The sequence below is a fragment of the Narcine bancroftii genome, chromosome 6, assembly GCF_036971445.1.
Source record: "Narcine bancroftii isolate sNarBan1 chromosome 6, sNarBan1.hap1, whole genome shotgun sequence".
NCBI classification, from domain to species: Eukaryota; Metazoa; Chordata; class Chondrichthyes; order Torpediniformes; family Narcinidae; genus Narcine; species Narcine bancroftii.
The window spans coordinates 30,732,239-30,755,633 of record NC_091474.1 but is presented as its reverse complement, the minus strand read 5'-3'; the positions used below and the strand labels follow the sequence as shown (position 1 = coordinate 30,755,633).

The following is a 23,395-nucleotide window of genomic DNA, read 5'->3' as shown; positions in this document are numbered from 1 at the left end:
AAAGTCTTATTGGCTGCTTCAAAATGATTTTCGACTACAGCTCATAGAAGGCAAGGCCAAACAGTTCAAAAATACTAGTGGGGAATTTATTCACAGGATAAGACAGAGGGCAAACACCAGGGTATCAGTCCAAGGATTGGGTAAACAGATAGTATCCCTTTTAATACATGATACATTTTCATTTCACTTTAACATGTTACAAGGTGAGTTTAAGGGGAGCACAGGAAATCAGGACCATGCAAACAATAGTACAATGACTTAACAGAATTTCACAATGGGCAGCTAAAATTCATGGACTCAAAAAATGATAATTGCAATCAGTTGGGATACAGTAATTCAAGTTAAATTCCTGCTATCAAACCTTGGCCACCGAAGAAAGAGAAAGCCATGGAACAGAAAGTACGAGGATGCATGATGAATTAGCAAAAGCAGTTTACCTTAAATGTTGTGATCTTTTTCTTTGCTCGCATGACCAGTTGTTCTTTGGATCCAATGAACTCCTTTTCCATATTATAACTTGTTGAAGGGTTCAATTGATTAGCATCTGCAAAAATCAGTTGAAGAATGAGCACACAAACAAAGCAGCAGGTATGACCACACTGATATCACACTGTATTATAGACCACCCAATAGTCAGCGAGAATTGGAGGAGCAAATCTGTAGAGAGAGAGCGGACATCTGAAGGAAATAGAAAGTTGTGATAATAGGAGATTTTAATTTTCCACATATTGACTGGGATTCCAATACTGTAAAAAGATCTGCATGACTTGGAGTTTGTCAAATGTGTTCAGGAAAGTTTTCTAAATCAATATATTGAGGTACTAACTAAAGAGAGTGCAATACTGGATCTCCTATTAGGGAACAAGACAGGACAGGATTCAGAAGTACGTGTAGGCAAACATTTTGGGACCAGTGATCATAATACCATTAGTTTTAAGTTAATTATGGAAAAGGATAGGTCTTGGCCTTGGGTTGAGATTCTAAATTGGAGAAAGACCAATTTTGAGAAAATGAGAAAGGATCTTGAATGTGTGGATTGGGATAAGTTCCATTGTTTAAAAAGTAACCCTGGAAATTATAGACTAGTGAGCCTGATGTCAGTAGTGGGTAAATTATTGGAAGGTATTCTTTGGGATCAGGTGTACAATTTAGATAGCCAGTGACAGATTAGGGATAGTCAACATGGCTTTGTGCATATTAGCTCATGTTTAACCAATCTTGTAGAGTTTTTCAAGGAGGCTACCAGGAAATTTGATGAAGGAAGGGCTGTGGATGTTGTCTGCATGGACTTTAGTAAGGTTTTGACAAGATCCTACACGGGAGGTTAGTCAGAAAGGTTCAGATGCTCAGTATTCATGGGGAGATAGTTGGGACAAGCCAGAGAGTGGAAGTGAATGAATTATTGTTTCTCAGACTGGAGGCCTGTGACTAGTGGTGTGCCTCAGGTATCGATACTGGGACCATTGTTTTTTGTCATCTATAATAATGATCTGAATGATAATGTGATAATTGAATTGGTAAATTTGCAGATGACTCAAAGGTTAGAGGTATTGTGGACAGTGATGCTTTCAAAGCTTGCAAAGGGAACTGGACCAACTGGAAAAATGGCAGAGTTGAACAGGGCCTGCATTTTGTTTCCTTAATTATCTAATTTCCTTTTGAAAATGCTGAATATTTTTCCACAATCCTTCAAGGCAGTATGTTCCAGCTGCTGAGAAAATAATTTTACAGAAAGCATTCCTACATTTAGCTAATCATTTTAAATCTTGAGGTACAATAGTACAGGATCCTGAGTCTATGGCTTCCATTTCTTCAGTTCGATGTAATACTTGCCCAAATCAGTAACTTCTTCCTCTTCTTCTTCTTCTTCACCATCTTCTTTGTTCTAAAATACAAAAATGAGTGGTGTTTGCATTATTAAATAAACCTTATTTGACTAATGATAATTAGAGAACACTCCTTTGACTGAGAAGTACATGTTAAAAAAAAACAAGGTCATGATGGGTATCAATTTTAGCAGCGTGGTTCACAGTAAGATGGAAAGTCATATCATTTCAAGAAGATCACTAAAAGCAAAAGTGGCTTCTACATTTAGTTTTAGACGCCTGGACACAGAACTACCCCTCCCCCTCTTTGGCCCCAACTGAATCATGTTGACCAGTTTGACATTTTGGGGATGTCCCGTTTGCCAGCATTTTGACCATATCCTTCTAAGCCCTTCTTATCTCTGTTATCTTCCCAAATGTCTTTGGATGTCAAAATTGTTCCTGCTTCTACAGTTTCCTCTGGCAGCTTGTTCGAGATATGGACCACCCTCAGTGACTAGGTTGTCCCTCGGGTCCTTGTTCAATTTTTCCCCTCTTACTTTTAACCTGTGCCCTCTACTCTAGGATGTCTACACTGCCAAAATGACTCCAAGCATCCACTTTATTCAGCACTCATCTCCTTTAAACCTCCCCCCACCCCCAACAACGTTAAATGTACGTCCTCTGGTATGTGAGATTTTTATCCTGGGAAAAACATTTTGACTATCCTATCAATGTCTCTCATAACAGGTCACTTCTCAGCCTCCGACACTACAGAAAATATATCCCAAGTTTGTCCAACTTTTCCCTCTAGCTCCAATCCAAGCACCATCCTGGTGTATCTCCTCTGTATCAATGCCTTCACATCTTTTCTACAATGGGGTGACTGGAATTGCACACCATATCCCAAGTGTGGCCTAAGTAAAGTTTTATACAACTGCAATATGACTTCTTTCCTTTTATACCGAATTCTTGACCATTGTTATTAATTAATTTTAGTGTCCCACATGAGAGGTTAGTATACAAAATTAAAGCACAGGAGATCAGGGTTAATATACAGGCATGGTGTGAAAAATAATTGAATTTTAATATACAAAGTAAGAAGCAATGGCCAATCATGGATTGGCAGAGGATGACTAGTTTAGCACTGAAGGATTAGTGTTCAACGAATAAGCCAAGAGCCATAGAACACAACAGCAAAGAAACAACCCCTTTGGCCCTTTTAGTCTGTGCCAAATTATTTTTCTCTCTAGGCCACAGACCTGAACCCAGACCATACCCCTCCTATCCATGTACCTGTTCAAATTCTTCTTAAATGTTAAAATAGAGCCTGCTTTTATCAATTCATCTGCCAGCTCATTCCACATTCCCACCACTCTCTGTGTGAAGAAGTTCCCTCTCATGTTCCCTTTAAACATTTTCCCTTTCACCCTTAACCCATGTCCTCAGGTTTGTATCTCACTTACCCTCAGTGGGAAAAGCCTGCTTGCATTTACTCTATCAAAGAGCCTTCAAAATGATTTATACAAGTTGAGTATTAGTTAAATAGTGAGAGTCTAGGAAATGTTGGTTACAAAGTGGCTTTAATGTTCTTAAACACCAATCATCAAATACAAATGTTCAGGTACAGCAAGAAGGAAAATGGTTTGTTGGTCTTCATTTAAAGTGTCTAGTGTACAAAAAGGAAGGATGTCTTGCTACAGTGTCTTAGAACATAGAACTCTATAGCACATTACAGGCCCTTCGGCATTCGATGTTGAACTGACCTATATATTCCTAAAAAAAATTACTAAACCCTCCCTACCCTGTAACCCTTCACTTTTCCTCCATCCATGTGCCTGTCTAAGAGACTCTTAAATACCCTTAATGGTTCAGCCTCTACCACCAGCCCTCGCAATGCATTCCAGGCACCCATAACTCTGCGTAAAAAACTTACCCCAATATCTCCCTTAAACTTCCCTTCCTTCCCTTGTACACATGTCCACTGGTGTTTGCTATTCCTGCCCTGGGAAACAGGTGCTGACTGTCCACCCTACCCTCTCTATGCCTCTCATTACCTTGTAGACCTCTCATCCTTCTATGCTCCAAACACTCCCAGTTCTGATAACCTTGCTTCATAAGACTTATTTTCCAATCCAGCCAACATCCTGGTAAATCTCCTCTGCACCCTCTCCATAGCTTCCACATCCTTCCAATAATGATGCAACCAGAACTGAACACAATATTCCAAGTGCAGTCTCACCAGAGATTTTTAGAGTTGCAACATGACCTAGAGAGTTGAACTCTTGAATACCCCTATCAATGAAGCCCAACATTCCATAGGCCTTCATAACTATCCTATCAACCTGTGCAGTGACCTTGAGGGATGTAAGGATTTGAACTCCCTCTGTTCATCCACGCTCTTAAGTAACCGACAGGTAACCCTGTACATAACCTTCTGGTTTGTCCTTCCAAAATACATCACTTCACACTTATTCAGATTGAATTCCATCTGCCACTTTTCTGGCCATCTCTGCATCCTGTTTATATCTTCTTGTAACCTTTGACAACCTTCAACTTCACCCAAAACTCCTCCAACCTTCGTATCATCCACAAACTTACTGATTTACCCTTTTGCCTCTTCATTCAGGTCATTTATAAAAATCACAAAGAGCAGGGGTTTCAGAACAGATCCCTGCAGCACTCCACTGGTCACCAACCTCCAGGCAGAATATTTTCCTTCCACTACTACTCTCTGCTTTCTCCTTGAAAGCCAATTTTTTATCCACACAGCCAAGGTTCCATGGATCCCATGCCTCAAGACTTTCTGGATGAATCTCTCATAGGGACCTTGTCAAATGCCTTACTAAAATCCATGCAGACCACATCTACCACCCTACCCTCATCAATTTCTTTTGTTACCTCCTCAAAAAACTCAATTAGGCTCGTGAGGCATGACCTTCCCCTCACAAAGCCATGCTGACTATCCTTGAGTAGACTGTAGTTCTCCAAATGCTCATCTATCCTATCCTTAAGAATCCTGTCCAATAGTTTGCCCACCACTAACGGGTCTATAATTCTCAGGATTCTCCTTATTACCTTTTTTAAACAAGGGGACTACATTTGTTATTTTCAAATCCTCTGGCACCTCTCCTGCGGTCAAAGAGGATTCAAAGATCACAGCTACTGCCCCAGCTATCTCCTCTCTCACTTCCAACAGCACCCTGCGGTACATCACATCCAGCCCCGGGGACTTATCAATCTTGATGTTTTATATGTCTTCTCTCTTCAGAAAAAGTCATGATTGTCTATACTAATAATCCTACAACTTATTTTTTTTTTAAATCAAGACCTGATGAAGTTTCATGTATATGAGATAAAATTGATAACAGATGGGCAATATAATTGACAAATATTCCTTTGTTAGCCTTAAGGAAGAGGAGCATAAGGGAAAGGTAGATAGTAGTGGATTTGGGTGACAAGGTTGTGCTTAGGAGATAGTAATTGAAGATGAAGATAAGTGAATGGGTTGAGCACAGCATATCCTATGGGAAGATGATAAGCAGGAATGCACAGATTGTTTCCAGGTTGACAGATTAATAGTGAGGTTCCCACCTCGTCGGTGCCAAACATCAACCAGTCATTGGCACTAATCTTTCATTAATCCCATTTCTTTTTTATTGTTCTTTTCTTCTTCCCACATTCTTATCAACTCCTCCAATTTCACCACTGAGTGGCCAATGAACTTACTAGCAATGTGCATCATTGGGATGTGGAAGGGAAACAAAGTGCCCAGTGGAAACCCCATGCAAACTCCACACAGATAGAACCTGAGGTGAGGATTGATGCTGAATCTCTGGTGTTGGAAAGTAGTGGTCCTAGCTGCTATGCCACAGTGCCATCCCAGTCCTTATGCATTCCCTACATCAAGACTTTAAACTAAATGTAGTGTGTCCAAGTCTGCTGATAAATTCAGGGAGGAAAATAAGCACCACTCAGAGTCTGCATAGGAACAGGAAAGAAGGAACAAGCATGAAGATAGCAAATGGATTACGATGACAAAGGTGTAGAAACCGTGAACTCAGCAATAGGCAACTTCATCAGGGGCCCAAACTAACACCTCGGTTTTACAATTTAAGATTTAATCACCATGGCAAGACTGTTTTAAAAAAAAAAGGCATTGATCTAATCTCAAAAAATTAATGATTGTAAAAGTAAATCTTGCAAAACAGTTGCTGAGCCTATAACTCTTCACGAAATACATTAACCCTTTGGAAGAGGGGACCAAATATAATGTACCCAAGTTTGCTGATGACACTAAATTGTGGAAAAGCAAAGTTTACAGAGGATACAGGGAGTCTTCAGAAAGATATAGATAGGTTAAGTGACTAGGCAAGATTCCGGTGCATGGAGTACAATATTGGTTAATGCAAGGTCATTCACTTTTGAAGGGGAACATAGAAAATATTATTTAAAAGGTGAAACATTGTAACATCCTCTTGTGCAGAAGGACTTGGGAATTCTTGAGCACAAATCACGAAAGGTTGGTTTGCAGGTGTAACAGGTAATTAAGAAGCAAATGGAATGATGGCCATCGCTAGAGGGATTGAATTTAAGAGCAGGGAGGTTCTGCTGCCACTGTACAGGATACTGGTGAGGCTGCATCTGGAGATCTGCTCTCCTTTCATTAGGAAGTGGTGCGGAAGAGGTTCAACAGGTCGATCCAGAAATAAGGAGTTAACCGATGAGGAGAGGTTGAATTGTTTTGGACTCTATCCTCTGGGATTCAGAAGAATGAGTGGGGATATTGTAGAAACATATAAAAGATAAAAATTGTTTTCACCGCTAAGTCTAGAACTAGGGGACATAGCATTCAGATTCAGGGGAGTAGAGAAAGGAAGAACAGTTTTTTCCAGAATAATGAATCTCTGGAATAAATTAAATAATCTTCTTTTTACTCTTCGCATATGTTAAGTTTTATGCGTTTTATGTACTGGAGGAGCTGAAACCAGCATGACTTTCACTGCATCTATACATTGTATTTATGCATATAACAATAATCTTCATTCATTCATTCCAGATACAATGGCCGTTAAGAGAGTCAGTGGCAACTATTTCCCAGAGACACAGATTTAACAGCCTGTGATTACAGACCTTCAGATTGTAGAGACTTGAATTTTCCTAAATTGAATTGAACCCAAGTTTAAAGCAAAGATTTCTAACCCAGCATCTATCTCAGTTTAATTTGTTACCACAGCACAACACTGTCCCAAACTGTCCAAATATTCTCAGTAATGACCATTTAAGTATCTATCGTGGCCCAGACTAAATGAAGCCTTACATTCATCTCCTCCACAGATGCATAATACTTCGACCACCAGTCCAGTTCCTCCAAGTCAATTTTTTCCTCAAATTCTTCATGTCCACTCTCTGATTTTCGTTTCAGTTTTTTCATCGGTATCTGAAACAGAAATTAAACTTCATAGCTGTTTTCCAACCCATTTGATTTATCTTTAGTGTTACTACAAAGGAGTGGGGTCAAGGTCTTTTCCGTGCTGGACATCTCAATGCAGGAGCAAGAGAGCAAACATAGTGGGTATGTGGAACGAGCTGCCAGAGGAAGTGGTAGAGGCAGGAACATTCACAATCTTCAAAAGACATTTAGACGGATAGGAAAGGTTTGGAGGGATGTGGGCCAACACAGGCAAATAGGTTTGTTTTAACGCACTGCAGTGGTATCAATCTATCCTCAAATAGAAAATCAAACAAAAATGAAGAGTAAAGTCGTGCAGAGGAAGGGTTCAGTTAAAATAGTGCAAGGGCAGCATAATTTTACTAATGCGAAGTCCACTCAACAGTCTGAAAATAGCGAGGAAGAAACAGCCCCTCAATCTGCAGATGTGTGTTTTCAAACTCATGATACCAGAGTGGGCATAGCATTGACTGATCGGTTGTAAATAGAATGGAAATAAAACAATACTATTCTAGTTGGCTACTGGGTACCAGTGGTGTTCCACAGGGACCAGTGTTGGGGTCATTTCATTTTACGTTGTATGCTAATAATTTGGATTGCATTATTTAAGGGCCCAGATAATTGGATATATCAAAGGTATCAAAAAGAGGTCCTGAAGGAGATCAATAATTTTGGGTTACGGGGTTGTCGGTCTGTGGGAGGGATGTGTCAGTCAATGGGAGGGATGGGAATGGGAGGGGTCAGGGGTTGGGTGTGTTGGTCTGTGGGAAGGTGGGGGGACAGGGGGGATGGGGACGGGGTTGTGGGTCTGTGGGAGGGGTACAGGGGACGGGGTGTTGGTTACTTGTATATGTTAGTATCTAGGAAGGAAAATTGAGGGTTATGTGCTGTGAGGGATAGAAGAGTCAAGTTATAATGATGGTGGAGTAGGTTTATGTAGGTGTGCACCACATCATGAGTGGGCCAAAGGGTCTGTCCTGTGCTGTTGTGGTCCACTTTTAAGGAACACATGAAAGAGAAGCAGGAGGATCCTCTCATGCGAGATCCAGAATTCAACAGGATCACGGCTGATCTATGATCTTGTACACAACTTTACTCTTGTTAACCCCACCACCCAAGTTCTAGGATTTCCTTCAGACATAAAAATCTTTATATATATAAATCAACTGATCCTTCAAAATTATCTTAGGTAGATCATTCCAAAGATTGACAACTCTCCATTGAAGAAGTTTCTTCTCTGTCCAGATTGGCATGTCTTTTATTTTGCAAATGTCCCACTGGTTCCACACATCTTGTCAAGGGAAACCTCATCCCTGACATGCCTGAGAAATTTGTATCTGCCAATGAGATCATCTCTCATTCATTAAAAAAGTGTATGGTGCCGTCTGCCTAACTTTTCCTCATTGGTTCCTGGCATGTTGGGTTTGTCCAGACAGATGAAGTTTTCTGCACTTCCCCATCATACATGCCCACCCTTGAGGAAAGAGACCAGAACTGTTCACAATAGGCAGACACAACAACCTGGATTGGTGATGTGTAAATCTTTAGGGTCATACAGGAGATGCACGATTGTTTACCTTCAGAACATTGAGGGGTCGTTTCTTCTTTCCATGAGTCGACACTTCTGGTTCAATGGAAATGGCAACATGTGAGGTTGCCATGCCATAAGGGAGTGGTGCGACACCCTTCTTCTCTATGAATAGGAAATATAACAGAATATCAAACATCTGTTAACCAAGCAGAAATTAACATCAAAACCAGATTAATGAAAATCTAAAAGTAAAGGCATTTGGCAATATATTATTAAATTTACATTTAAAATTTAGACATACAGCACGGAAACAGGTCCTTTTGGCCCATGAGCTCACGCTGCCCAATTATACCCAATTAACCTACAATCCCTGGTACATTTTGAATGGTGGGAGAAAACCAGAGCACCCGGAGGAAACCCACACAGACACGGAGAGAACATACAAACTTCTTACAGACAGCGCAAGATTCAAATCCTGGTTGCTGGTCAGCCATTACACCAATAGTTTATGCTATGAGGCTATTTGATGGGGGCCTGAATTTGAAATGAAGATTCCGCATTAAAATTTTAAGAAGTTTCAACTGCCTCAGTTTCTGTAGAACTTCAAAAATGCTTTACTGCTTAAAAAAATTCTATAAATGACTCTACTGCCAATATGCTTCACCATGGGAGACCTTACCAGAAATCAGTATGGTGGCGAATGTTTAAAAGGTCAAGCCATGGAACTATAGGCTGGTGAACCTAACATCAGTGTGATTAAAGTTGCTGGCCGAAATTGACGGACAGAATCTACTTGCGTTTGAAGAGGCAGGGACTGCGTAGGAATGGTTAGCATGTCTTTGTGTGTGGTAGGTGCCTCATTAATTTGATTCAGATTTTTGATGAAATTAATTGAGGAGTGAACACCAGTGGTCATTGTCTAGATGGATTTTGTTCATGTCCCACAAGGTCGCCTATTTCAGAAGGTTAGATTGCATTAAGTCTCATGCCAGCTAGCCAATGGACTCAAATTTGGCTTGATGACAGGAGTCAGTGAGTGGTAATGGAGGGGGAGGGGTAGGGGTTGTATTCATATTAAGGCCTGTGACCATTGGTGTGGAATACAGATCCATGGTTAAATCACTGTTGATTGTTAACTGTTTTAATAACTTGGATGATAATTTAGTTACAGTGATTGTTAAGTTTGTGGATGACTCTAAAATTGGTGGTAAAGTGGACAATGAGAAAGCAGAATGTAGATCAACTGCAGAAGTTGGTCAAGAAACGGCAGATAAAACTTGACTCCATCAAGTGTAAGGTGTTGCAGTATTTTGGGAAGTCAAATCAGGGCAGGTCTTACACAGTAAATGGCAGAGCCCTTGGAAAACGTCATGGAACAGGGGGCCTAGGGGTGTGAAGGCAGTTCCCTGGAAGTGGTGACACAGGTGGTGAAGAAAGAGTTGAGCACACTTGCCTTCAACAGTCAGGGCAGGCACTGACTGGGGTACAGAGTTGGTTCATCATGCTTGAACTGTAGAAAACATTTGTGAGGCCACATTTAGTATATTGTGTGCAGTTCTTGTCACCCATATAGAGGAAGGATGTCATTAACTTGGACAGGGTAAGGATGTTACAAGGTCTGGAGGGCTTGAGATGGGTTGATACTGTTGTCCCTGCAGTGCTGGAGGCTCAGGTGATCTTACAGAAGTTTATAAAATCACGACATCACGGAAAAGATGAATAGTTCTGGTCTTTTTCCCAGCAAAGGGGAGTCCGTATTTAGGGAACTTATCTGAATGAAGTGGTATGATCCTTGACCCTTCACTGTTTCTAAGGGGATTTTCTGTTCTTTTTTTTTGTAAGATGACACCAGAGGTGGCAACTCTTTGCTAGCCTTTGAAAGGCTTTTCATTCTATCTGAATACCCATAATAAATAAATTTAAATAAATCAGGTTTGAAGTGAGAGGGGAAAGGTTTAAAAGTGACCCAAACAGATCCTTATTCACACAGGTGGTGATGGGTATATGGACGAAGCAGCCAGAGGTTCAGTTATTACATTTAAGAGGCATTTGGAGCAGGTATTTGGATAGGAAAAGTCTGGGTAAATATGGCTCAAACACAGGAACAAGGTGAGATGAACAACCTGGTTGGCGTTGATGAATTGGGAGTAAAGGGTCTGTATAGCTGTGTCATGTACAGGTCTGTGACACGATGACTCTTGGATGAGAGCTGGAGATGGAACTTATCAGAAAGTCAACAGATTGTCTGATCTTACCATTACTGCTGTGGGATCAACAGTTTGCTTTGTGAAAACTACAAACAAGGCGAAAGAAATAAACAAATATGTTGATTACCTGTGTTATTTTAATGTGGACATGAAATCAAGAGTGGTACAGCACAGACACAGCCACCACATCCATGCAGACCTTCCTGTCCATCTATACCAATCCTATTTGTCTGCATTAGATACATTTCGACCCTCTTTAACTGACTCTCACTTAAATGTAGGGTTTGTATCTGATTCCACTATCATCTCTGGCAGCATGTTCCATTCTCTATGTAAAATAAAACTTTCCTCTCATATCCCCTTTAAAACTCCTTTCTCCATCCTAAAACCTTTACCCTCTTGCATGGCAATACTTTCTTGAATGCCTCCTTGTTCAGCGATTCTACAGAGTGCCTGGGATGTTGACACGATGCCTCAATCGAGTGAACGTCTGTCCACTATCTACCCCCAGCCTGAAGATGCTATTGCCGAACTCAAGGAGTCATTATACACATGCAGTGCAATGTGCAGTAAACATTCAGATGGTTGCTGGCCTCCAGCACAGAAGCATCTCAAGGTACAGAAACAATAGAATACTGTAAATGCAGGACAAATGGGCTACAATGTGGAACTTCAGACAGTGCCAGATTGTACAAGTGTCAAAGCAATTCAAGCAGTTAATTTAGCATTGGCATCTTCTCTAAAATGTATAGACATCAGGCAACTATGTCTGTTTCCAAGTTTTCTTATCGAGTTTTCCTTACTTTGGGGGTTGGGCGCAGTTGGGGTTGGATTCTCCTCCATTTCCTTCAGGGAAAATTGCTGTAGGTTGGTGACAGTGTATGAGCCCACAAGCACCGTGCGCCCAAATGCTCGCTGCTCCACCACAACAATGCTCAGCGGAGGGTGAAGGTACATTTGCTCTGGCAGTTCCTGTCAAACAAATGTCCCAATTAAATAATTCTCTTGAAAATAACATTGAAGAAGCTCAGTTCATCTCTGGGAAATAGCAACAAAGAGTGGAAATTATTCCTCTGCCCTATGGAGGGAAGTTTAAAAGGTGATTGTTAAATGTGAGTACTTGTTAGATTCAGGCGGCACTGTCTGGATAAATGAGAGAGAAAGCAGCACAGGCAAGGTTTAAAAAGCCTCTGTTTCGGGTGCATTAAGAAGGAGGCAGGCCTGAGCAAAGCGGCCCTTTTGAGAAGGGCTGCTGTCAAAGTGCTGCCTCTGGTCCAAGTGTGGGCTTCAGTGAGGTTGGTGAGCAGCACTTAGGGAAGGTTTCACTTTTTCCTTTCTCCTAGGAGAGTGATAGCAGACAGTAAAGCAGAGTGATCCTGTCACAGTTGGGAAATCAGGGACATCTGACAAGTATATCAGCAGGAAGCATGCCCTGTTGTAGTTTGTCTCAAGACTGTTTGGATTGGTTATGATGGCACTTAGACTCATCGAAGGGCACACAGGAGTCAAGAGGGTCATAGATATGAGTTTTAGTGGACTGGTTGCACCAATATTCAGGCAGATAGATAGATGATTGTCGGGAGAAGCAGATGGTGCAGAAGTCCCCTGTGGCGATCCCTCTCTGAAACAAGTATATCATCTTGGATATTGTTGGAGGGGTAAAATAGCCTCAAGAAAATAGCAGCTGCAGCCAGATCAGTGAAATCCAGAGTAGGGTAGGACCAGTAGATCAATAGGGGCTCTTTAGTCAGGAGTAGTGACAGGTGATTCTGTGGCCATAAGCAAGTCTCTAGGATGGTGTGTTGTCTTCTTGGAGCCAGGGTCATGGATGTTTCAGAGCAGGCTCAGGACTTTCTGAAAATGGAGGGTGAGCAGCCAGAGGTCTTTGCCAATATTGAAACCAATGATATTGGCAGGAAGAGAGATGAGGTTAGTGAAGCAGTTAGCGCAAAGCTGTTACAGCACCAGCGATTGGGAACAGGGTGCAAATCAGATTATTGGATCATTGGGTGCATCGAGGAAAGGCAAGACCTGCACAAGAAATTGCATCTTCCCAAAGAAGTTGCTCTTGCAACCTTCACTCATAAATGAAACAAGTAAATCATTCCAAAATATTGATATATATTTATTTTATTTTCTATCTTTATGTATTTCTGTGATTATTATGTGCTGTGTATTGTGTGTGAATGTGCGCATTCTGTGATCTGGAGAAATGCTGTTTTCATCTGTATATGTACAGTCAAATGGTAATAAACTAAACAAACTTGAACAGCGACCATAACTTCATTAGTTTTTAAATAGTTATGGAAAAGAGGGGCGAGAGCAATTCTTTTTTTCTTTTTTTTCACACACAGAGTGTTGTGGGTGCCTGGAATGCATTGCCAGGGGTGGTGGTGGAGGCTGAAATATTAGGGACAATTAAAAGAATTTTGAATAGACACATGGAAGTAAGAGAAATGAAGTTGGAATGGGGTAGATCAATGTGGAACAGGATTATACAAGTCAGCACAATTTTGAGGGCCGAATGGTCTGTAGTGCATTGTCAATGTTCAATGTTCCATGTTCTGAGAGACAGAATCTACTTGTATTTGAAAAGGCAAGGATTGATTAGGGGTAGTCAGCATGGCTTTTGTGGTGGGAAATGGTGTCTCATGAATTTGATGGAGTTTTTTTGAAAAGATGATCAAGAAAATTGATGAGAGCGTGTGGTAGGCGTTTTCAGTATGGACATACTGATCAAGGCCTTTGCCAAGATCATGTATCTGGATTGAGGCTGATCGAGAAGATCACATTTCATGGGATCCAGCTGGCCAACTGGATACAGAAATGGCCTAATGGTGGGAGGCAGAGTGTGGTTGTGGGAAGTCACTTAGATTGGAGGCCTGTGACCAGTGGTGTGCCAGAGGGATCAGTGCAGGGCCCAGTGTTGTTTGGTTGGCAAGTTTGGTTTGCAATTTTACAGATGACACCAAAATTGATGGTATTGTGGAGAGCACTGAAAGTTATCTGAGATTACAACAGTATCTAGATGTAGTGGAGAAGTGGCCAAGAAATGGCAAATAGAATTTAACTCAGCCAAGAACAAGGTGTCACACTTTAATAGATTAAACCAGGACGTCATAGGTCCCGGGGGATTCTTGTCGAACAAAGAAACTTGGGGGTTACATGAAAGTGGAGAGGCAGATAGAGAGGCTAGTGAACATCATTGGCATATTTACCTTCATTAGTCAGGGCACTGAGTAAAGGTTCCATTATTGTCACATAATACTACATTTAGAATGTAAAATACATGAAATTATTTAACTTTTGTCTACCATAAGGCAAAGACTTGCCACGTTGTCCAGAGCCCCTCACAGAAATCTACAGCACCTGGTATTCCTAGGCGGTCTCCCCTCCAATTACTGACTAGGCCTGAGCCTGCTTAGCCTCCAAGATCAGACAATCTTAGGCATATTTAGGCTATTAGTCTTCTGCATTTCCTCTGGCATCAATGTACATAATTGTCTGGAGTACAAGACCAGGAATATCATCTTACAACTGTACAAGATATTGTGAGGCCACACTCATAGTGTTGTGTGCATTTCTGTTCACCTACAGGATATCATTAAGCTGGGTAGAGGGCCTGAAACATTCATGAGACTAGTAATTATAAAGAGAATCTGGCACAGTTTTCCCTGGTGTGTTGGGGTCTAAGGGAGGACCTTATAAAAGGTTAATAAAATCATGATGGGTATAGATAAGGTAAATAGTCAGCCATTTCATAGGAACCTGAGGAGCACCTTTTTCACACAGATGGTGATGGGTACATGGAACAAGATGCCAGAGGAAATAGTAGAATTATAACATTTGATAGAGAGTTAGACAGATAGTGCACAGGAAAGATTCAGAGGGATACAAGCTGAACACTGGCAAATCGACTAACTTTGTTCACAATTCGGTCAGCGTGGAGGAATTGGGTCAGTTTCTGTGCTATGAAACTCAATAAAGAGAAGGATGAGTGAGGGGCAAGGAGGAGAAAGTTGGGATGCAGGTTGGAATGTTTCAAAAGTTTACACATCTTCACAAAACCCAGCACCAACCATTGTCAGATTGGATAGTTTGCTACGCACCACTTCAAAATACTTTGCAACTTCACTGAAGTTTGGATTCTCCTTGTAATTTTCAATTACTTCAGATTCGACTTTCTGACCACCACATTCCATTGTCACTTGTGGCTGAACCACTTCAAATAGATTGACACGTTTGAGGTCTCGGAATCCCCAGAACAGTACCTAGAAAAATAATATATTCTTTATACTTTTTTTGCTGGCACATAATATATTGAAAATCTGAAAATGTAATCCAGCACTTAGAGAAATAATTGTGTACGTTGAAATGTATTTGGTTTAAAACACAATGTTGGAGAAAGTCAGCAGGTCAAACCACGTACTTAATAAAGCAAAGATGAAGATACATAACCAATGTTTTGGGCTTGAGCCCTTCATGAAGTTATGACAAAATGTTGTCATATCTTGATGAAGAGCTCAAACCTGAAATGTTGGTTATGTATCTTTATCTTTGCTACATAAAGTACACTGTTTGACCTGCTGAGTTTCTCCATCATTGTGTTTCTACTTCAACCATGAAGACTTTCATGTTTTGCAAAACACATTTGATTCTAAGTTTGTCTTTTCTGCATCCACAATAAATTAAAAATAGTTTAGTTAGCTTGTGGTTCAATCTATAGGTTAACAGGGTCCAATTCATCTGTGGATATAGGGATTATAGTGTGCATTTACACTTCACTCTTAACTATTAACAGCGGAGCTTTGTGAAGTGCTGTCGGTGTAGCCAAGGTAAGTGAGAGTAATTCTCTAGTAGATGGCACACACAGCAGCCAAGGAGTCACAGTGGTGGAGAGAGGGAACAGTGGGAGTGGATGGATACATATTTAAGCAATCTCCTGCACGATTTTGAGTTTGTGGAGAGTTTTTGGAGCTTTAGCCAATCAGGAAAGTTGAGGATATCTGGACTTCTACCTGCACTTTATAGCTATGGGAAGACTAACTCAGGTGTCAGGAGATGAATCACTCACTTCACGATACCTGGCCTATCACCTCATCCAGTAACCACAACTTATGTGGATAATTGAGTTGAGATTCCGATGAATGTTGCCACGCAGAATGTCAAAGTGTAGACTTGATGATGGTCAGTGTTCATCAGCAGTAAGTGGTGAGAACCTCTTTTGCTTTCACATGCCAGACATTGCCTGGCATTTGTGTTGAAGAAATATTATTTCATTGTGGAATTAAGATAAGGAGGATTAATATCAGATGGAAACATACCTCAATTCTGAATTTCTTGAGCCTTGGACGGATTGATGCAGGAATAATGAAGTATTTCTCCTGTGCATCAAGAAATTCTGGTTGTCTGGATTCCACATCTTCTGGCAGAGATGGCTGAAACAAATCATATTTAAGAACAGAGCTGATTTCTATATTTTTTTCCACTTTGACAAAAACTGCACAGGACAGAACCTTCACAAGAGAAGATCGTTCACAAGGAGCAGATCCTACAATGGACAGACCCTTCATAGGGACAGACCCTTCACAGGGGCAGACCCTTCACAGGGGAAGATCCTTCACAGGGGCAGAGCCTTCACAGGGGCAGACCCTTCACAGGGGCAGACCCTTCACAGGGACAGACCCTTCACAGGGACAGACCCTTCACAGGGGCCGACCCTTCACAGAGGCCGACCCTTCACAGGGGCGGATCCTTCACAGGGGCGGACCCTTCACAGGAGCGGACCCTTCACAGGGGCGGACCCTTCACAGGAGCGGACCCTTCAAAGGTGCGGACCCTTCACAGGGACGGACCCTTCACAGGGGCGGACCCTTCACAGGGGCGGACCCTTCACAGGGGCGGACCCTTCACAGGGGCGGACCCTTCACAGGGGCGGACCCTTCACAGGGGCGGACCCTTCACAGGGGCGGACCCTTCACAGGGGCGGACCCTTCTCAGGGACGGACCCTTCACAGGGACGGACCCTTCACAGGGACGGACCCTTCACAGGGACGGACCCTTCACAGGGACGGACCCTTCACAGGGACGGACCCTTCAGAGGGACAGACCCTTCACAGGGACAGACCCTTCACAGGAGCAGATCCTTCACAGGAGCAGAAACTAGAGAACAAGTTTAAGGTGAGGGTGGAGGGATTTAACAGAAACATGATTGGAGACTTTTTTTTAAAACACAGAGTCCGCCAGAGGAAGTGTTTGAGCCAGGTAACTATTGCAATGTTTAAGAACAAAAATTGGATGGATATGTGAACAGGATAGATTTAGAGGGATATGGGCCAAATATCAACAGGTGGGAGTTGTGTGGGCCTAAAGGGCCTGTTTCTATGATTCTCTGACTAAAGTGCCACGGGGTGGGGGGGTGGGGGGGGCGGGTCGCAGTCTTTATTCCTGGGTAGAGGATTCTAGAACTAGAGAGCATAGGTTCAAAATGCCAACAGGGTTGGCATGGAGGAGTTGGGCTGAAGGGCCTATTCCATACTATATAACTATGATTCTACCAACATTCACTTTAGCGAGAGAGACCAAATTAATGATTTCAGCTTTCCTACCTCTCCATATCCACTGTAATCGAGTTCTATCAGTTCAAACGCTGCCAGCAGCTCACCACCCATTCTTTGGCCTTTGTTAATGTCATAAAATTGCAAGGCAGGTCTTTCGTATTGTTCATCCTGTAGTTTGATGTTAGGAACTGCAAAAGCACGTCCAAGGAACTCCGGGCTGCCCTGCAATTTATGGGAAGGTACCATTAGACATTATCATTTGGATTTCACACTACGTGCTATAATTGCAGATCAAAATATAACATGTCAGAAGCTAGACCTGAATTCCCCATCCACTTGCCGCTCTGTTGTACATCACCACACAGGGGCCAAGATTGTTCAGGGGAAGGAAGAGGCAGAGCATTAACCACAATTACTAGCATGAGGATGACCTATTCTAGTGAGAACGACACACCTGCCATCCACAGTCTTGTACTCACTAGAACCATAAATTTAAATTACATTCAATTTTTAATTTTAAAAAATTTACACATATAACAGGTCATTCCGGCCCAATTAACCTACAACCCCTGGTATGATTTGAATGGTGGGTGGAAACAGGAACATCGGAGGAAATTCAAGGATGCTCGGGGAGAAGATACAAACTCCTGATAAACAGCATGGGATTCAAACTCCGATCCTGGTCGCTGGCGCTATAATAGTGTTGTGGTCACTGCTACTTGTTTCAGTGATAGAACAGTGCCCACTAAAACTGTGTGAAACATGGAAGACTGCAGATGCTGTGATTGCAGTAAAAACACACAGAAATGTTGGAGGATCTCAGCCGGTCACAGTGTCCATAGGAGGTAAAGATATATCAATGTTCATTGGTTGAAGAAGGGCTCAGGCTGAAATTTCAGTTATATATCTTTACCTCATAGGGATGCCACGAGACCAGCTGAGTTCCTTCACCATTTCTGTGTGTTCCCACTAAAACTGTACTCTTATTCTTGTATCCACGATCATTTAACTTAGCTGTCATACAATTTAATTTGTCCTTTCCAAATGAATACAGAGAATCATGGAATGAGGATTTGGTTTTTGAGAACTGTCTATAAGCCATTTTTTCTATGTCAGAAATGTCTGTTTTCTACAACAATCCATGTCGCATTGCATTTCAAATACTTGCTGTAATTCCTTCATTTCATTGAATGATCATCCTACCACTACCTATAATTAAGTTAGTGGATAGGGTTGTAAAGAGAGCTTTTGGCCTATTTTACTGCACAAGAGTTGGGATGTTATGGTAAAATTGTACATTGATGAGGCCAAATTTAGAGAATTGTGTGCTGGTTTAGTCACCAAACTACAGGAAATATATCAATAAGATAGAAGAGTCCAGAGAAGATTTACTAGGATGTTGCCCAGACTCCAGGAACTGAGTTACAGGGAAAGGTTAAACAGGTTAGAACTTCATTCCCTGGAATGAAGGGAGATTTGATAGAGGTATTTAAAGTTATGAGGAGGATAGAGAGTAAATATAGACAGTCTTTTTCCATTGAGGGTAAGTGAGATACAAACTCGAGGACATGGGTTAAGGGAAAAAGAGGATACGTTTAGGGGGAACATCTCTTAGAGAGTGGTGGGAGTGTGGAATGAGCTGCTAGTTGAAGTGGAGAATGTGGGCTCAATTTCAACATTTAAGCAGAATTTGGACAGGTACATTGATAGGAGAGGTATGGAGGGCTATGGACTGGGTGTAGGTCTGTGGAACTAGGCAGAAAAATGGTTCGGCACAGACTAGAAAGGACAAATGGGCCTGTTTCTGTGCTGTAATGTTCTATGGTTGACGTCCTGTTTTGCAGAAGCTGCCAAAATATTTGGCCTGGAAGTCAGCCTGAAGAAAACTGAGGTCTTCCATCAGCCAGCTCCCCACCATGACTACCAGCCCCCACCCCCCCCACATCTCCATCGGGCACACAAAACTCAAAACGGTCAACCAGTTTACCTATCTCGGCTGCACCATTTCGTCGGATGCAAGGATCGACAATGAGATAGACAACAGACTCGCCAAGGCAAATAGCGCCTTTGGAAGACTACACAAGAGTCTGGAAAAACAACCAACTGAAAAACCTCACAAAGATTAGCGTATACAGAGCCGTTGTCATACCCACACTCCTGTTCGGCTCCGAATCATGGGTCCTCTACCGGCATCACCTACGGCTCCTAGAACGCTTCCACCAGCGTTGTCTCCGCTCCATCCTCAACATTCATTGGAGCGCTTTCATCCCTAACGTCGAAGTACTCGAGAGGGCAGAGGTCGACAGCATCGAGTCCACGCTGCTGAAGATCCAGCTGCGCTGGGTGGGTCACGTCTCCAGAATGGAGGACCATTGCCTTCCCAAGATCGTGTTATATGGCGAGCTCTCCACTGGCCACCGTGACAGAGGTGCACCAAAGAAAAGGTACAAGGACTGCCTAAAGAAATCTCTTGGTGCCTGCCACATTGACCACCGCCAGTGGGCTGATATCGCCTCCAACCGTGCATCTTGGCGCCTCACAGTTTGGCGGGCAGCAACCTCCTTTGAAGAAGACCGCAGAGCCCACCTCACTGACAAAAGGCAAAGGAGGAAAAACCCAACACCCAACCCAACCAACCAATTTTCCCCTGCAACCGTGTCTGCCTGTCCCGCATCGCACTTGTCAGCCACAAACGAGCCTGCAGCTGACGTGGACTTTTACCCCCTCCATAAATCTTCGTCCGCGAAGCCAAGCCAAAGAAAAAGAATGTTCTATGGTTGTAGAATTTATTCTGTATCCAATCATTAATGAAAAACACGAAATATTTTAATTATCATATTATTAGCTTGAAAAATGAATGGAAGAATGTGTGTAAAGTCAGATTTGTAAACCTAAGGTTCTACATCAGGACATTCATAACCAGGAGAACCCCTTACATACAATTGTGCAAAACAAAGGGTCTGTCTTGCTGGCTTGTAGCAAAGTGTAGACACGGATGGTGTTCAAGTATGAACCTTTTAATGGTTTGCTTGGGTCTTCCGGAGGAGCAGGACAATACGGACATTGATGTTGAGGAGGAAGAATGTGACAGAGAACAAAGATCAGGACAGAAAAGGAACAGGCCCTTCTGCCCATGATATCCATGCTGACCATGTTCCCAAGTATGATTGGCTCTTAAATGTCACGATGGTCCCTTCCTCTGGCAGTGTGTTCCAAGACTTAAATAGTCTTAGTTTTCTTTGGTTAAGGGAGTAAAAAAACAAGAAGGCAAAGATTTAAGTTGAGAAGGGAATGTTTAAATTGGATCTGAGAGGCTCCTTTTTCACATAGAGGGTGGTGGCCATGTAGATACATAGGGCTAAGTTGGAGAATGGATCAGCTCATGACTAGATGGGCCGATTGGCCTACTTCTGCTCCTATATTTTGTGAAGCAGCTGCCAGAGGAAGTGGTGGAGGTGGGTATATTTGTAACATTCCAAAGACATTTAGATAGATACACGATATGACAAATTTAGAAGGACATGATCCAAATGTTTGCTTAGTATGACCAGATTGGACTGAAGGGCCCTTTTCCATGCTATAAAACTGCATGACTCCAGAAATCTTTGGATGAATCAGCACCTAGAGGCACAGAGATAAACTAGGGACAAAGCATGGGATTTGTTACGCTAGAAACAAACGTGCTAGAAAAATTCAGTAGTTCATACAATAGCCAAAGGAAGTAAAGGGTAGCAGTGTTTCAGGCCCAGACCTTTTGTTATGGATTGAAGGGGCATGGAGTGCTATGATCTGGGTGCAGGTCTAAAGGACTAGGGAGAATAATAGCACAGACAAGATGGGCTGAAGCGCCTGTTTCTGTGCTGTCATGTTCTATGGTTCTATAGTTAAGAAGAGATAATAAAGAAAGTGTGATACAGACAAGAAATTTGAATTGTCTACATAGATTTTAACTGGACATTTGACAAAGTTCCAAAAGTGGCAATAACCAATACCAGCAGACATCTGTTAAAGTCAAGTGGAGTGAAGTTTCAGGGAGATGTCAGAGGTACTTTTTTTTTTTACACAGAGAGTGATAGGCACCTGGAATGCATTGCCAGGGGTGGTAGTGGAGGCTGGCACAATAGGGACATTTAAAAGACTCTTAGACAGGCACGTGCATGTAAGAAAAATAGGTTATGGGTGTGAGGTGGAGAAGGGTCAAGTTGATGTGGAGTAGGTTTATACACAACACAACATCATGGGCCAAAGGGTCTGTACTATGCTGTCATGTTCTATGTTAGATTGCCAGGAAAGAGGTCTCTGGGAAAGTGCCATTTGATTCAAAGTTGACTCAAGAGGTTAACAGCTGAACTTTTATTGGCAGGAGGGCCATGTGCAGTGGAGATTTTCAGGACATTCGTGATGAAGGGCTCAGGCTCATAATGTCAACTGCCTTTTGATTCCTATGAATGCTACATGACCTGCTGAATTTCTCCAGCATTTTTGTGTGTCTGCAACATCTGAAGATTCTCTTGTTTAATTCCAGTCAGCACTGGGTCACTCACCTTTCATAATATTTATTAATAAACTAAAGCTACAAGGTAGTGGCAGTCATTAGAAATTCCGCAAAATTGCAACATGGTTCTGGGAAAACTTTTCTTGTATACAGGAACATTATAAAGGGTGGATGGGGATTCTTGTGGCCATTACTGGTTTAAGCACAGAATAAAGAGGCAGACGAACTGCTGGTCTATTGGGTATAGTTTCAGCACCAAACCAAGGAGAACATGAAAGCACTAGAGGGTACAGAGAAGATATTAACAGTACTGGAGAATTCTTATGTAGAGAAAAGTACCAACCTGCAGTTCAGACTTTTGGAACAAGTAAGATGGAGGGACATTTGACTGAGATGTACCAAGGTAGGAGGAGGGCTGGACAAATTAAAAATTTAGACAGGTCCTTCTGGCCCACGTGCCAATGCTGCTCAATTATAACCCCCAGTTCGTTTTGGACAGTGTGTGAAAACTGGAGAATACAGAGGAAACCCACGCAGATACAGGGAGAACGTACAAGCTCCTTATTTGAACTCCAGTCACTGGCACCGTAAAAACCTTGCACTAACTGCCACACTAACTGTGCTGCCCTGAAAGGTGAACAGGAGGAATCCATTTACCTTGGCAAATAGGTCAATAACTTGGGGACACATTAAATTAATTGGTAGCAAGATCAGAGGGCAACAGAGCAGAACTTTTCCTATCCAAAGAAATGGTCTGAATCACATTGTCTGAAAGGATGGTCGCAGCAGATATCCTCAACTTATTTATTACATTTCCTTGTAAGCATCCGAATAGATGTTGCCTGCATGAGCACTGAGCAAGAGCTGGGAAGATGAAGGAACCCAAGACACTCAATTTTTGGCCAGAATGTACACAGTGGCCTGTAAATATTTGTAGTACTGGAATTAAAATCTATCATATTAGAACCTGTGATAATTTTTAAGAAGAGACTCACAAAATTATCAAAGTCAAAAATGTTAATGATGATCATGGGTGGATCATTCTTCAGTTCTTCTTTACTTCCTTCAATTAGGATTTGATCGAACAGCAACATCTCACACCACATTGGAGACAGCGTTTCTTCCAAGTACTATGGAAGAATTAAAGAATAAAAAACACATAATTAATTCTGCATTCAATAACCAAGATACAGTATGCAGCAGTTCACTAAAACTCTGAAAGGAGACGGCAAATCCAAAAATCATTTGTAAAGTAAAACAGGTTTGCTTGCGTGTAAAAAAAAATCTGTTGGAGGAACTCAGTGGGTCAAGCTGCATTTTGGAGAAATAGAATGTTTCAGGTTGG

At 42.0% G+C, this 23,395-nt stretch overlaps 1 protein-coding gene across 2 annotated transcripts in view; it reads right to left on the bottom strand.

Moving 5' to 3' along the window:
- Window positions 1–23,395, bottom strand: part of fer1l4 (fer-1 like family member 4) — a 139,241-nt gene that overhangs the window by 32,302 nt on the left and 83,544 nt on the right. For both annotated transcript variants that reach the window (XR_011339998.1, XM_069884593.1), the window contains exons 25-33: window positions 23,046–23,180; window positions 17,604–17,777; window positions 16,320–16,433; window positions 15,105–15,266; window positions 11,799–11,967; window positions 8,835–8,950; window positions 7,126–7,245; window positions 1,834–1,885; window positions 438–544 (exon numbers count right to left, since the gene is read on the bottom strand). Coding sequence is in view for 1 of the 2 variants with exons in the window: in XM_069884593.1 (XP_069740694.1) it covers window positions 438–544; window positions 1,834–1,885; window positions 7,126–7,245; window positions 8,835–8,950; window positions 11,799–11,967; window positions 15,105–15,266; window positions 16,320–16,433; window positions 17,604–17,777; window positions 23,046–23,180 (1,149 nt within the window). In the remaining variant the exon portion in view is untranslated. The remainder of the gene's footprint in view (window positions 1–437; window positions 545–1,833; window positions 1,886–7,125; window positions 7,246–8,834; window positions 8,951–11,798; window positions 11,968–15,104; window positions 15,267–16,319; window positions 16,434–17,603; window positions 17,778–23,045; window positions 23,181–23,395) is intronic.